This window comes from Canis lupus, chromosome 9 (genome assembly GCF_011100685.1).
Source record: "Canis lupus familiaris isolate Mischka breed German Shepherd chromosome 9, alternate assembly UU_Cfam_GSD_1.0, whole genome shotgun sequence".
NCBI lineage: Eukaryota > Metazoa > Chordata > Mammalia > Carnivora > Canidae > Canis > Canis lupus.
The window spans coordinates 5913765-5928143 of record NC_049230.1 but is presented as its reverse complement, the minus strand read 5'-3'; the positions used below and the strand labels follow the sequence as shown (position 1 = coordinate 5928143).

The 14379-nt window shown below is 57.9% G+C and overlaps 1 protein-coding gene across 13 annotated transcripts in view; it reads left to right on the top strand.

The window, feature by feature from the left end:
• The window catches only part of TMEM94 (transmembrane protein 94), a 35815-nt gene that overhangs the window by 19607 nt on the left and 1829 nt on the right, over positions 1 to 14379 (top strand). For 2 of the 13 annotated variants that reach the window (XM_038546603.1, XM_038546600.1), the window contains 27 exons: positions 1963 to 2082; positions 2426 to 2553; positions 2829 to 2965; positions 4462 to 4664; positions 5037 to 5188; positions 5553 to 5655; positions 5882 to 5968; positions 6239 to 6355; positions 6703 to 6759; positions 7018 to 7122; positions 7264 to 7416; positions 7653 to 7862; positions 8393 to 8702; positions 8984 to 9157; positions 9514 to 9616; positions 9742 to 9959; positions 10695 to 10876; positions 10966 to 11116; positions 11579 to 11694; positions 11813 to 11912; positions 12236 to 12344; positions 12536 to 12725; positions 12956 to 13033; positions 13284 to 13369; positions 13633 to 13714; positions 13956 to 14104; positions 14196 to 14290. In XM_038546603.1, the coding sequence (XP_038402531.1) occupies positions 1963 to 2082; positions 2426 to 2553; positions 2829 to 2965; positions 4462 to 4664; positions 5037 to 5188; positions 5553 to 5655; positions 5882 to 5968; positions 6239 to 6355; positions 6703 to 6759; positions 7018 to 7122; positions 7264 to 7416; positions 7653 to 7862; positions 8393 to 8702; positions 8984 to 9157; positions 9514 to 9616; positions 9742 to 9959; positions 10695 to 10876; positions 10966 to 11116; positions 11579 to 11694; positions 11813 to 11912; positions 12236 to 12344; positions 12536 to 12725; positions 12956 to 13033; positions 13284 to 13369; positions 13633 to 13714; positions 13956 to 14104; positions 14196 to 14290 (3715 nt within the window). Of the gene's footprint in view, positions 1 to 1962; positions 2083 to 2425; positions 2554 to 2828; positions 2966 to 4461; positions 4665 to 5036; positions 5189 to 5552; positions 5656 to 5881; positions 5969 to 6238; positions 6356 to 6702; positions 6760 to 7017; positions 7123 to 7263; positions 7429 to 7652; positions 7863 to 8392; positions 8703 to 8983; positions 9158 to 9513; positions 9617 to 9741; positions 9960 to 10694; positions 10877 to 10965; positions 11117 to 11578; positions 11695 to 11812; positions 11913 to 12235; positions 12345 to 12535; positions 12726 to 12955; positions 13034 to 13283; positions 13370 to 13632; positions 13715 to 13955; positions 14105 to 14195; positions 14291 to 14379 lie in introns of all 13 variants that reach the window. The other 11 variants (XM_038546609.1, XM_038546606.1, XM_038546608.1 and 8 more) reach the window with 8 other exon arrangements.

Genomic DNA, 14379 nt, shown 5'->3' with positions numbered 1-14379 from the left:
TGTGTATCAGATTCAGTGTGTGCATCGGCCTCACCTACAGAAGTCTTGATTCGGTCAGTTTGGGGTGAGACCTGGACCTTTGGGAGCTCCAGGTGTTTCTGTTATAGATCCCAGGTTGACAGCTCCTGATTAACATGTCACTGGGACCACGGAAGATATGTGCCTGCTCATTCTTTCATTCCTTCAGCCGGTGGTTGTGGGGCCACTGCTGTGTGCCAGGCACTGTCTCAGCAGCTGGTCAGGGGGATGTGGAGATAGAAGAATTCAGTACCTGTTTTCAAGGAACTAGCAGTCTGGTGGGAGAGCCAGACAAGTAAATCTATAATGACGGTTCTCCACAATACAGACCGGGAGCCAGGTTGCCCAGGGTGCTCTTGAAATACAAACCTCTCCCTGTAAGTGCAGCCCTTGGTTTTGGGAAAATTTCCCAGAGCGGATGACGTTTGAGCTGAGGCTTGAAGGATAATAAGTAAGAGGTGTCTGGGGCCGGGAGCATGTTCCTGGGCAGGAAAACACATAGAGGTCCTTGCACATGAGCTAGAAGAGCACGGCTTGCAGCAGGAATGGAGGAAATGCAGGCGAAGAGGAGGAGGAGGCTGGAGAAGCTGGCGGATCACAGGTCCTGCTCTGGAGTCTGGGCTCGATTGGAAGGATAAGCAGGGGTCAGTTGATGTGACATGCACGCTGCTCTGGCTGGATGTTGCAGTTGGTTTGGAAGAGGTAGAGACTGAGGAGTGGGAGGGGGAGGTGATCACCGCAGGAGCCACGATGTCCAGCCGGGAGGGCCACATTCCAGGGTTTTGGATGAATCCACTCCTGGGGGCCTATGAAACCACAAGGCAGCCATTGAGTAAACAGGTCAGAATTCAGGGCAGTGGTCAGGCCTGGAGGTAAACTTCAGGAGTTGTAAGCTTGGTGGCGGCGGGTGACTCCACGGTGGTGGCTGAGGTTGTCCTGGAAGATGTCTGAGGGATAGTCTGTAGGGTAGAGGGAAAAGAAGAGCCAGTCAGAAGAAGACAGAGGTAAAGCCCAGGAGTGGGGCTGCCAGTAAGGAGAGGCCAGGGTGGGCTCGCACAGGACAGTGTGGGTGGTCCCCAGTGCCGCTCAGGACCACCCAATCCATGCCCTGTTCCACCACCCCTGGTGACCAGAGAGTACGGTGTCACAGGTGCTTTCCTGGGAGCACCTATCCCTTGTCTGAGATATTGTGTCCTTCCTGATGCTGGAGTGTCACAATGTGCTCCCTTCTGTGAAATGGTGGAAACAGAATTTGGTGGTTTTGTTTGTTTGTTTGTTTGTTTGTTTTTTTAAGATTTTATTTATTTATTCATGAGAGACACAGAGAGGCAGAGACATAGGCAGAGGGAGAAGCAGGCTTCCTGCGGGGAGCCCAATGCGGGACTTAATCCCAGGACTCCGGGATCATGCCCTGAGCCAAAGGCAGACACTTAAACCACTGAGCCATCCAGGTGCCTCTGGTGGTTTTATCCTTAATGTTTTTACATAGCAATAATGAAGAACTATTGTCTCCTTGTTAGTTCTCCTTTCCTCACTTTAAAAAATAAAAAGCAAAAAAAAAAAAAAAAAAAAAAAGCCCCACTATTTTTTGGCCCGTGAAATGCACTGATGGCAGCAGAGGTAGATGGAGAGGTGAGGGGGCAAGAGTAGTGCATGGGACCAGGAGATGCTGTGGCCTTGGAAGGTGGGTTCAGAAACACTGAGTAGAGAAGGTTGTGTGTCTGTTTCTGTTTTAAGCTTGGCCTTGAGGAGTAGGGGACTTTTAACACGGTGGAGATTTAAGCAAATGCCCCGAGGGTCGAGGTTGGGGCTGGTGGAGGAAGAGTAGGGGAGGTTTCATGGGGTGGGATGACAAGGCCATGACCTGGCCTGCAACAGAGGGCCTCTCTGTGCAGTGACCTGGGGCCTCCAGGGCGATGCTGAGTGCCCCCTGCTTCCCCCCAGGGCGAGCCACCCTTGGCCTTGGGCCTGTCTACCCAGAAGGCCCTCAGCATCCTGAAGGAGCAGCTGGAGGCGGTGCTGGAGGGACACCTGAAGGAGCGGAAGAAATGTCTCACATGGAAGGTGAAGCTTCTTCCCCAGGAAGCCAGAGCCAGGGTGGGATGGGCAGACAGACGTGGGAGGCCCAAGCACAGGCCCGGAAGCTGTGCTCATGCTGCGTGGTGTGACCCCACTGAAGCTTCCCTATAAAAATCAGAAGGAAGCTGGGGCTGCCTGGGGAGTGATGTCCTGGCCCCACTTGCTGCAGGAGCCCAAGCAGCTGGACCCCAGCCGAGAGCAAAGCGAAAAGACAGAGGCAGCCCTGGGCCAGGCCAGGCGGGTGTGGGAGGAAGGCGGCCAGATTCCAGCAGGATGCTGCCTCCCAGCTCCTTCCACGGGCCCCTCACTCCCCACTGCCCCTCCGCAGGAGCTGTGGAGAAGCAGCTTCCTGCACCACAGTAACCGCTGCTCCTGCTTCCACTGGCCTGGAGCCTCACTCATGCTGCTGGCTGTGCTGCTGCTGCTTGGCTGTCATGGGAGCCAGCCAGCAGGCAGGTAACCTTCCTCCTGCCTCTCATCCTGGGGGTGCTGGTCCACCCCTCCTGCCTCAGCCTCCCGCCTGGGAACGCCCCACGGGGACTGACCCCCCCCCACACACACACACAGTCACAGTGGGTTCCTGAGTGGTGAGGGGTTCTCAGTTCCCTGCTGGCTGCCATCAGCACCCAAGCAAGACACTCTTCTCAAAAGGGACTGGGGTGGGGTGCCTCTGGTCAGCTGGGTCAGGGAGCCCCTCTCCCTGCTACTACCCCCACACCTCTTTCCACCAGCCATGGGGTGGAGCTGGTGAATGCCTCAGCGCTGTTCCTCTTGCTGCTTCTCAACCTCCTCCTCATTGGGCGGCAAGATCGGCTGAAGCGTAAGGAGGTAGAGCGGAGGCTCCGAGGGATCATTGACCAAATCCAAGGTGAGGCCAAGGGCCAAGCATGGTGGGTGGGAAAAGGTACCCTATGATGTGTGTCAGCCCTACAAGCTCTCCTCCTGAGTCCCAGCCTGGAGCCCAGCACAATGGCGTTGCCAATGGTCAGTGTTCTGGGGGCTCTTGGCACCAAGAGCATTAGGAGGCTGCCCTGCCCTCTTTTGAGCAAGGACAGTGAGAGCAGGGACAGCTAGGCCTATGCAGCCAGTGGCCCGAGTGTGGCATGCAGGGTGGCTGACGGAGGCCTGGTCAGCTTGCAGGCTCACTAATGATGGGAGGCTAACAGAGAAGACCTTCTCTCGGCAGGAGGACAGTTGAGATTTTCTCTTCCAAGGCTGTCCTGTCTGGTGGTGTGGGGCCAGCAGGTAGGAAGATGGGCCAGAGAAGTCTAAAACCCACAAGAGTCAGGGTTGGGTGCCCGGAACCGGGAGCCCCAACGGAGCAGCTGTGTTCCTGAAGAAGGGAGTTGCTCAGTCAGATTTCTGCTTGTCCTTTGGTTCAGGTGGTGGTTATTAAGCCCCAGCTATGGATTGGGAAAAATAGGCTCTTCTGAGAGATGGTGGCTCCTGCTTTCCAAGGGCCTGTGGTCTCATAAGAGAAACACTCAGTGTCTGAGACCTTTCTCTAACCCGACCGGGCAGCTAGGGTGAGAAGGGGTTGCTTCATTCTGAAACGATCAGTTAGTTGTAGCCACGTGCCAGGCATGGGAAAGTATAACAGTGACCAAGAAAGATGGGCCCTGCTTTCCGAGAGCCTAGTCTCTTGCTCGTAACCATCAATGGCTCCCTCTTGCTCATCAAAGCAGCCCAGAACCTCTGAATCAGCCTCCAGCCTCCCTCTCCAGATTGTTCTCTTGCCATCATCCTCACCCCAAAACTCCTCCCTGGTGCTAAAGCCACTGCACAGACTTCCCTGCTTCTGTGCCTTTGCCCTGCTGTCCCCATCTGGCGTGCTTCTCCCTCCCTCAGCTCCAGCTGTCGGATCCTGCCCATCCTTCAAGACCCATCCTAAGTGCTCCCTTTCCCCTCGAAGCCGCCTCTGATCGCATCAGCTATCTCCTGCAGCTCCGGGCTCTTTCCTAACGCTCTGAGCATGTGTTTGCCTTGATGTGTATTATCTGCCCACATACATCTCTCTTTTCGGTTGCGGCTCCTCGAGGGCAGGGGTTGTATCATCTTTACCTTTGACCTTTGCACCCCCTCAAAGCCCTCAGCAGCGCTTGTGAAATGTGTTTGAATGGAATGAGGGTACAAAGAATATGAGCTTCAGGTGTTCAGAGGAGGTAGCGGTGCCTGGGCTGGCCCGGTGGGGAAGGCTTCACGGGGAGGTGACCTTGAGAGAGGGGTGGTGTTGGGATGAATGGTGCGGGTTGCTGCAAGCCTTCTGGGGAAGGAAGGAAAGCACACAGAGCTTCATGGTGTGTGCTGCATGGCTGATGTGTGGAGCTGTGGGTGAGATGGTTTCCTTTTTTCCCTTCTCCTCAGATGCACTCAGGGATGGCAAGGAGATCAAGTGGCCCGACGCCATGTACCCAGACCTCCACATGCCCTTTGCGCCATCCTGGTCTCTGCACTGGGCCTACAGAGATGGACATCTGGTCAACCTGCCAGTTAGCCTGTTAGTAGAAGGAGACATCATAGCCCTGAGGCCTGGCCAGGAATCATTTGCCTCTCTGAGGGGGATCAAGGTAGCTCGAGGCTTTTCTCCTTCCCTGAAAATGCTGTGGGAGCATCTACAGGCAATGGGGGAGGGTCCCAGGGCTAAATCCTGAAGCTTCCTGGCCAGCACACAGGCTCCTTGGCCAGAGCTCTGGAAGAATGGAGAAGATCTGGAATGTCTTTCTCCTTGTCCTGTTCTTTCTTTTCTCTGACCTTTAAGCTGCTAGGAATCTAGTTCCACAGCAACCCCCTCCCACCCCGCACCCCACCAGCTGACTCTGTGCTAACTGATGGTCTCAAACCCAATGAGATGTCCCCAGTTGGCTGGAATTGTCAAGAGAGAGTGGCTTCCGATTGAACCTGTTCATTGCCCTCACCCTCCTCCCCTTACTCTCTGGTAGGATGATGAACACATCGTCTTAGAGCCAGGAGACCTGTTTCCTCCTTTTTCTCCACCCCCTTCCCCCCGGGGAGAAGTAAAGAAAGGGCCACAGAACCCCCAGCAGCACCGGTTGTTCCGCGTCCTCGAGACCCCAGTGATTGACAATATCAGGTAGGGTCGCTGCCCTGCCTTCCTTCTGGCCCCTGGGTGCTCTTCCCGAGTGCCTCCATGAACCGAGGGCAGGGTGACAAGGAGATAGCCTGGTTTCTACTGAGGCCCCTTTAGGGTAGGCACCTCTGTGGGTTCTTCATTTTAGCATCTCATGAAAATTACTAGACTGGGTGATTGTTCCTTTCCCTGTGGGAACTCTGAGGGGACAGCTCAGGAGGCTGCTCCAGACCCCTCTCTCAGGGGCCACTTGCTGGGGGCCGGGAATAGGAGAGATTGCCTGACTCAGCGATGCCCAGTGCACGTGCGTGTTTCTGGCCTCCCCCGCTAAGAGCTTGCCCAACTAAAGGGTCACCCCTTTCTGCAGATGGTGCCTGGACATGGCCCTGTCCCGCCCAGTCACTGCCCTGGACAACGAGAGGTTCACGGTGCAGTCGGTGATGTTGCACTACGCCGTGCCTGTGGTCCTGGTGCGTGAGGCGGGCCTCGCGGGGCAGGGGAGAGGGCCAGGAAATGGGGGAGCCTCAGGGCCAGATTCAGGTGAGCGTGTGAGGGAAGATGGGGGTGGTCCAGAGTGAGATGGCCAGTGCTGGGGTTGGGGGGTGGGTGTGAGTGGGCAGAGGAAAGGGAGCCTTAGAGCCTAGGTCCTTCTCTGGGTGGGGAGCTAATAGGGCTGCACTTCTGCTGTTCCCAAAGGCTGGCTTCCTTATCACCAATGCCCTGCGCTTCATGCTGAATGCCCCTGGCGTCACATCCTGGCAGTACACCCTCCTCCAGCTACAGGTAACCTCCGCCCTTCTCCCTCTGCTGTGCTTTGCTCTTTCCTTGGAGGCTGGGTCCCCTCATGATGCCCTGGCTGTCCCTCCCTGTCTGTAGCCCAGGGGTCCCTCCAGCTCCAGCTTAGGAATGCTTGCTTCCCTTCTCTTCCCATTCTGGAAAGTTGTCCCATTCTATTAAGGGGATGGCTTTAGGGCTGGGGAAGCCCTTCTGTCCCTCCCTCTTCCCAGGCCAGCAGCTCTTTGGGTGCCTTCAGTGTGGTTTGTGCTTTCTCAGGTGAATGGCGTCCTGCCCATCCTTCCCCTGCTCTTTCCAGTCCTCTGGGTTCTGGCAACCGCCTGTGGAGAAGCTCGAGTCCTGGCCCAGATGAGCAAGGCCTCTCCCAGCTCCCTGGTAGGTTCTTCCAAGGCATCTTGGGGACAGTACAAAAAGAACAAAAATCAGGAGCAAAAAGAAGGTGTTGGCTGTGCCCCAGTGAACAGGTACAGAGGTCCAGCGCCACTCTGGGCCCAGTACAGGAGCAAGCCCTGGGCAACTCTCCATGCGGAAGGGCCCCCAGGCCAGGCCCTGGGAGGCAGGCAAGCATCCATCCTGGCATTCAGATGCGGGGGTTCGGGGACTGCCCAGGTGTCCTTAAACCAAAGGCGTCAGGAGCCTTGCGGGGGTGGGGCACCCACCCTTGCATCTTGGAGGCCTATGTGAGGGTGCCTCCCTGAGCTGGCGCCCTCTTCTCTGCACAGCTGGCCAAGTTCTCAGAGGATACTCTCAGCAGCTATACAGAAGCCGTCTCCTCTCAGGTACACTCACCTGGGACACCGTCTGCCCCAGGCCTCCAGAGCCACCAGCCTGAGCTCCCTCAAGCTGGCTGCCCCTTCTGGAACCCTGGGGCTCCTCCCCTACCCCATGGCCTTGGAGCCTCCTGTCTCATGTGGGCAATGTGCTCTGCCCAGACAAATGCCTCTCCACCCTAACTTCCTGGTGTCCCCGACAGTTTCCTCTGGTGGCCCCAGAGGCTATCTCTAGGGAAATAACATGGACTTTGTCTCTCCCACCAGGAAATGCTACGATGCATTTGGGGCCACTTCCTGCGGGTGATCCAAGGGACATCACCGACTCTGAGCCATAGCTCCAGCCTGCTGCACAGCTTGGGCTCCGTCACGGTGAGGGGGGCCCTGAGGGAGGACCCCCGCCTCAGCTGGCCTGCTGCCTGGCTGTGTCTGGGTGCCTGTCTGCCGCTGGAGTGGACCCTGATGGGTTGGAGGATGCCAAGCGCTCTTTCCGATCCCCATCTCTCCCTCCAGGTCCTGTGCTGTGTGGACAAACAGGGGATCCTGTCATGGCCCAACCCCAGCCCAGAGACTGTGCTGTTCTTTAGTGGGAAAGTGGAGCCCCCACACAGCAGCCATGAGGACCTAACAGATGACCTGTCCACCCGCTCCTTCTGCCATCCCGAGGTAGAGGAGGAGGTACGGCCGGCTCCCGGGGACCCAGCTCTGGGCCCGGCCAGTGGCCTCAGGGAGGGCAAGGCTAGGAGGGAGAAGAAAGGCTCAGGCACAGTTAGGATCTGCTTCTGGGCAGTTCAGGCAGAGCCACCACAGCAGGCAGGGAGAGGACATACCTGCCCCGTCTCCCCGGTCCATGGCAGCCAGCGGGACCCTGGTCCGAGGCCTGTGTTCCTTGTTCTCCTCAGCCCCACGAGCGAGATGCCCTCCTGGCCGGTTCCCTGAACACTACCCTGCACCTTTCCAATGAGCAGGAACGTGGCGACTGGCCTGGTGACGGTCCCAAGCCCCCTGAATTCTACTCTCACCACAAAGCACATGGCCGCAACAAACACCCATCTGGCTCCAATGTGAGCTTCAGCAGGGACACGGAGGGCGGTGAAGAAGAGCCTGGCAAGGTGAGAGGAAAGGGGAGAGCAGGCACAGGGTGTCCTGGCCTCCCCGCCGCAGGGGCCAAGGGGTGCAGCCCATCCTGAGATGTCGTGGCCTCCATGCTCAGGCCTCCAGGCGTGGCCTCCTGAGGCCTCATCCAGGGCCTGGGGCCCTTCCAGAAGTAGGCCCTTTCTCCCTTTCTGGGTCTTACAGGTGGTAACTGGTTGGGGCAAGGCCCTTCCTTCTCGTCATAACCTAAATACAGAAAGCTGGTGGCTCCCTCTAAAATACACTCCCAACCCCGTCTGAAAGAGATCTTTTGTTGTTCCTTCCTTGCTCTGGGCATCCTTTTCTTAGGTACCACCATTGCTGGGCATCGATCCTAGGAGAAGCCAAAGTCCACCAAGGACAGGGAGAGGATTTGGGGGAGGGATGAGGAGAGCGTGGGCATGAGCATGCTGCTCACTGGGAAGGGGGTGCCTTCTCCCGGGGCCACCCCGGAACCTTCCCAGTCTGAGGCTCCCCTCCCCACCTGCCACATTTCCCTGACACCCAGCCTGGGCTGGAGGGCGAGCCCTATGAAGCAGAAGACTTTGTGTGTGACTACCACTTGGAGATGCTGAGCCTGTCACAGGACCAGCAGAACCCCTCCTGCATCCAGTTCGATGACTCCAACTGGCAGCTCCACCTCACCTCCCTGAAGCCCCTGGGTCTCAACGTGCTGCTGAACCTGTGTAACGCCAGCGTCACTGAGCGTCTGTGCCGGTTCTCGGACCATCTGTGCAACATCGCCCTACAGGAGAGCCACAGCGCCGTCCTGCCTGTGCATGTGCCCTGGGGCCTCTGCGAGCTCGCCCGACTCATAGGTACGCTGGCAGGATGGGGGGCCATGCTGTGCCCGCCACTGACCCCAAGCAGGCTGGTGCCCGTGAAGCGCACTGTCAGCCCTTTCAGCTTCTGACCACCCCCTTTAACTGGGCGCTGTTCCACAGTGCTTCCTAGTCTGGGGACATAGCCAATGGTGGGATGAATAGGGGGAGGGAACCAGCCCAGCCTGACTGGGGTTGTCTGTCCCTGCAAGAGAGGGAGGTCCAGGTGCTGTGCACTTCCCCCCAGACACTCCAAGTTGGCATCTCTCCCCCTGCAGGCTTCACCCCCGGGGCCAAGGAGCTCTTCAAGCAGGAGAACCACCTTGCACTCTACCGCCTCCCCAGTGCTGAGATGGTGAAGGAGACCTCACTGGGGAGGCTCTCCTGTGTCACCAAGCGGCGTCCCCCCCTCAGCCATATGATTAGTCTCTTCATCAAGGACACCACCACGAGTGAGCCTTCCGCACTTGGCCGGCATTAGGCCAGACTTTCCTGGAGCTTGGCAGGGCGGGGCTGCTTTTAGGTGTCCCTTTTTAGGGGGCCCTGGGCAGATGAGCCCTAGACTGCTTCCTAGTCTTCCTCAGATGTGGCAGGGATTGGATTTCGGGACTGGTGCTGGGATGGTGGTGGCCACAGGGGTTGGGGACCGTCTGAAGGGTGGCAAGCCCACATAGACCTGGGACATTCTATTCCCCAGGGGCTCCCTGGCACCCTTCTCGAGGACAGCAGGGTGGTAGCTGAGGCGGGAGTGAGAGGCAGCAGTGGCAGGCACTAACATTCGGCCTCGTCCTCCCCCTCCCCACCCCAGGCACAGAACAGATGCTGTCTCATGGCACAGCCGACGTGGTCTTAGAGGCCTGTACAGACTTCTGGGATGGGGCGGACATCTATCCGCTTTCCGGTTCTGACAGGTGGGTGAGGAAGCAAGCACCCCTCGTGCTGGTGGCACACGGCCCTGGCCGTCTGCTTGCCTGGCTCACAGGCCTGGGGGCATCTCAGGACCCCTCGCCTCACTTCTTCCCTGCTTCTCTGGTAGAAAGAAAGTGCTGGATTTTTACCAGCGAGCCTGCCTGTCTGGTTACTGCTCTGCCTTCGCCTATAAGCCCATGAGCTGTGCCCTGTCCTCTCAGCTCAATGGCAAGTGCATCGAGCTGGTGCAGGCGCCTGGCCAGAGCAGCATCTTCACCATGTGTGAGCTGCCCAGCACCATCCCCCTCAAGCTGAGCACGCGCCGCAACAGCTGGAGCTCTGACGGTATTGTGCACGCCTGTCCCGTTGGGGGCCCTACAGGGGAGGGCTTCTGGAGGGCCACAGAATCCGTCATAGTAGAAGGAACGGTGGGCATAGCACTGGCCCTGGAGCATCAAGATGGCACCTGTTGTCTGGCAACGTGGACGAGTCCCTTAGCCTTCTCATGGGTAATTAGGTGCCTGCTCTGCCCTTCTCACCGGTTTCTCGTGACCCTCTGATGGGATAGCAAAGAGCTATCTCTGAAAGTTATAAAGCAGCTGTATTTATAGAACGTTAGCCTTATTTGATCAGATAAAAGGCCTGGTTACAAACCTGCTGGGACAGAGGGACTCAGAACCACCCCACCCCTCCCCATTCTACCCCTCCCCATTCCACCCCTCCTCATTCCACCCAACAGACAGACTCACATGGTCTTATGGCCCAAAAGACCATGAATTGAGGCCATTGCTGAGAGTGAGGGCAGCCCGCTAGCCCTGGACCAGGGCTGGGCTCTATTGTTACTTCTTAGCATCATCACCTGACTGATGAGTACCTTTCATTGTCTTTTCTCCTGTGTCTGTTGGTTCCTTTGTGCGTCTTGGCTGTGTGTTTGTGCGCGCGTGGCTGTGTGTGGTCCCCCGGGGCCCACATGCTCATTGACTTGGGTGTGGCATCTGTGTGTGTGGCCTGGGCTGCCTCCTGGAATCTGCTGGTTCCTGGGTGTCCCGGCCGGGCTTTGTGCCTCATGCCTACCTGAAGAAGGGATCGGGGAGGTGCTGGAGAAGGAAGACTGCATGCAGGCCCTGAGTGGCCAGATCTTCATGGGCATGGTGTCCTCTCAGTACCAGGCCCGGCTGGACATTGTGCGCCTCATCGACGGGCTGGTCAATGCCTGCATCCGCTTTGTCTACTTCTCTTTGGAGGACGAGCTCAAAAGCAAGGTGGGGAGAGACATCCCCCTCTGCCTCCACCGACCCTTTCGCCCATGGGTGCATGGGACCATCTGTTCGTTGCCATCTGCCTTTTGCAGGTGTTTGCAGAAAAGATGGGCCTGGAGACAGGCTGGAACTGTCACATCTCCCTCACGCCCAATGGTGACATGCCTGGCTCTGAGATCCCCCCTTCCAGCCCTAGCCATGCCGGCTCCCTGCATGATGACCTGAATCAGGGTAATGGCACAGGTTTGCGGTGGGGTCAAGGGGGTTGTGGATGGCTCCCCTTCCTTAGAGGTATAGCTAGAAAGAGCCTCCATTGATCCCTCCTAATAAGTACATTCCCTTGAAAAATGGCTCTGGTCTCCCTGTGGTAACAACAGTTGACAGTGGAAGAGAGGAGACCCGGAAGCAGAAGGTTCTTTGCTTTCTTCCGGGCAAGGAACAGCCCTTAGAAGGCTGACTCCAGGGACACCTGGGTGGCTCAGTGATTGAGCATCTTACTTCAGCTCAGGGCATGATCCCAGGGTCCTGGGATTGAGTCCCACATCGGGCTCCCCATAGGGAGCCCGCTTCTCCTTCTGCCTGTGTCTCTGCCTCTTTCTCTGTGTCTCTCATGAATAAATAAAATATTAAAAAAACAAACAAAAAAAAACAAACAAAAAAAAGAAGGCTGACTCCAAGGTGAAGGACAGGGTTTCATCCCCACAGTGTCCCGAGATGATGCGGAAGGACTCCTCTTAATGGAGGAGGAGGGTCACTCAGACCTCATTAGCTTCCAGCCTACGGACAGCGACCTCCCCAGCTTCCTGGAGGACTGCAACCGGGTATGATGGCACGGTCTGCACCCCTTTGTCTCCCGAAGTAGTCCAATGACTGGTCCAGAGAAGGGGGGCAGGGACCACCTCCCCAGCCTGAGGCTACTGACATCTGTGCTTCCTCCAGGCCAAGCTGCCACGCGGCATCCACCAGGTGCGCCCCCACCTGCAGAACATTGACAACGTGCCCCTGCTAGTACCCCTGTTCACCGACTGTACCCCTGAGAGTGAGTACTGTGGCCATGGCGACCGAGGAGACCCAGGCACCTGGCGGCTCCGCAGGAGATGATGTACCATGCTGGGAGCAGAACAAACCTGAGCTGGGATGAACCAGGGAACATAGGGGGCGGGAACTGTGGGTGTCCCATTCTAGGGCTCAGAAGTGACTGTCAGTCACTTGACATTCATATTCTGGGATGAGGGGAGGACTGTCCCAAAGAGGGGCTCCCTTCCCCTGTTTCCTGTTCTGTTGTCCTGTGGGTCTCTGCTCGGAGCCTCACACAGGGCTCCACCTGCCTGACTCTTGTGCCCCCCAACTCTGCCCCCTCAGCCATGTGTGAGATGATCAAGATCATGCAGGAATATGGGGAGGTGACCTGCTGCCTGGGCAGCTCTGCCAACCTGAGGAACAGTTGCCTTTTCCTCCAGAGTGACATCAGGTCAGGGTGATGCCCCAGATTGGGGGCTTGCATGAGGCTGGGGCATATTTCATGGCTGATCATGCTATGGCTGGGAATGAGGGGCCTGGGCACGATGAGAGGAGAGGCAACAGGTGCTTGCCTAGTCCCACGGGAGGTGGGGTCTTCACAGAGTGTAGCTCATGGGTGTGCTTTCCCCTTGCACTGAGCAGCATTGCCCTGGATCCTCTGTACCCATCCCGCTGCTCCTGGGAGACCTTTGGCTACGCCACCAGCACCAGCATGGCCCAGGCCTCGGATGGCCTTTCTCCCCTCCAGCTCTCAGGGCAGCTCAACAGCCTGCCCTGCTCCCTGACCTTTCGCCAGGAGGAGACCATAAGCATCATCCGGCTCATTGAGCAGGTAGGGGCTCAAGCAGGTGGAGGGGGCAGGGATGGGGAGCCTGCAGAGTGGGGAATGGTGACACGGGATCTATCTGGGCCCCCAAGGGCTGACTGCCCTCCAAGAGAGGCTTTCCCAGGCAGTTTTATTTGCCCCCACCCTTTCCTAGCAGGAGCATCTGGGGCATCTGGCTCTGGGCTGAGATTTGTCGGCTGTAGGCCCGGCCACAATCTGTCCCTCCTGGTCCCTAGGCTCGGCACGCCACCTACGGCATTCGCAAGTGCTTCCTCTTCCTGCTGCAGTGCCAGCTGACTCTCGTGGTCATCCAGGTGAGGTGGGGTCTGCATGGGCATTGCCCATCCCTCCCTGCTTCTCCACTCAAGGGCTGGCTGAAAGTCCAAGGTGGCAGGCTGGGAGATGCAGCACAGCCTAGAGGGCCCCTAGCCTCTGGAACCCCTGGACTTGAGGAGATGACCCCATTGGCAGAACTGGCCCCTGCGGCCCTAGCTCCTCTGGCCATCTGGGCACGGGGCAAGTTTGCCAGAATCTAATCCTGCTTCCTGGGCTTTCCTGGTCTAGTTCCTCTCTTGCCTGGTTCAGCTGCCACCGCTGCTGAGCACCACCGACATCCTGTGGCTGTCCTGCTTTTGCTACCCTCTGCTCAGGTGAGGGTCATGCTGCCCATCCATATCCAGGCAGGCAGGGCTGGGATGTCACCGAGCAGCCTCAGGAGCCCAGGTTCCGCTCAGTGCTCATGTCCCCTGGCACAGGAGGCCCTGGGGCGGGGTGGGGGCGCTCTCCCTTGTCTTGTCACATCTCCCCTCAGACCTGTCCTCATTCCTAAAATTCCCCAAAGGCTTCTTCCCAAGTGGGAATCGGGGGACAGAGGGTCACAGCCACCACCCTTCACCAAGTCCATCCTTTTCAGCATCTCTCTGTTGGGGAAGCCGCCCCACAGTTCCATCATGTCTATGGCCACAGGAAAGAACCTTCAGTCCATTCCTAAGAAGGTAAGCAACGGGGAGTCCTGTGAGCCTGGGCTTTTCCTGAGGACTATGGGTGTGGAGGGGGCCGAGCCTTCGGGGAGAGAGAGGCTTCCATCAGAACTCCCCTGAACCAAAAGGGAGGTGGTGGTACAGAGCTGAGAAGGATCCTCTTGCTCTGGGTCTGCCCGTTTCCTGAAGAGGCTGCTGAGCCCGGTGCCAGAGGGGCTGCCGCCGTGGGAGTGACAGGCCTCCCTTCTTTCTGCAGACCCAGCACTACTTCCTCCTCTGCTTCTTGCTCAAATTCAGCCTCACCATCAGCTCGTGCCTCATCTGCTTTGGCTTCACGCTGCAGAGCTTCTGTGACAGCTCCCGAGCCCGCAACCTCACCAACTGCTCCTCCATCATGCTGCCCAGGTGGGTCCTGACCCTACCCCTCCACCTACACCTCTGCCTGCCCACTTTCCTGGGGCCCAGGGGGCGCTGAGTCCACCCCTTGCTTTGGCAGCTATGCTGACACAGCTCCGGCCTGGTTTGATGATTTTGCCAATGGGCTGCTGACGGCTCAGAAGCTCACGGCCGCCCTGATCGTCCTGCACACAGGTGAGGGGCTCCCAGGGAGGGGCCAGAGGTGGCTGGTGGGGTGCCCTGTGGGCAGGGCCTCCGGTGGTGGCAGGACATCTGATGCCCCC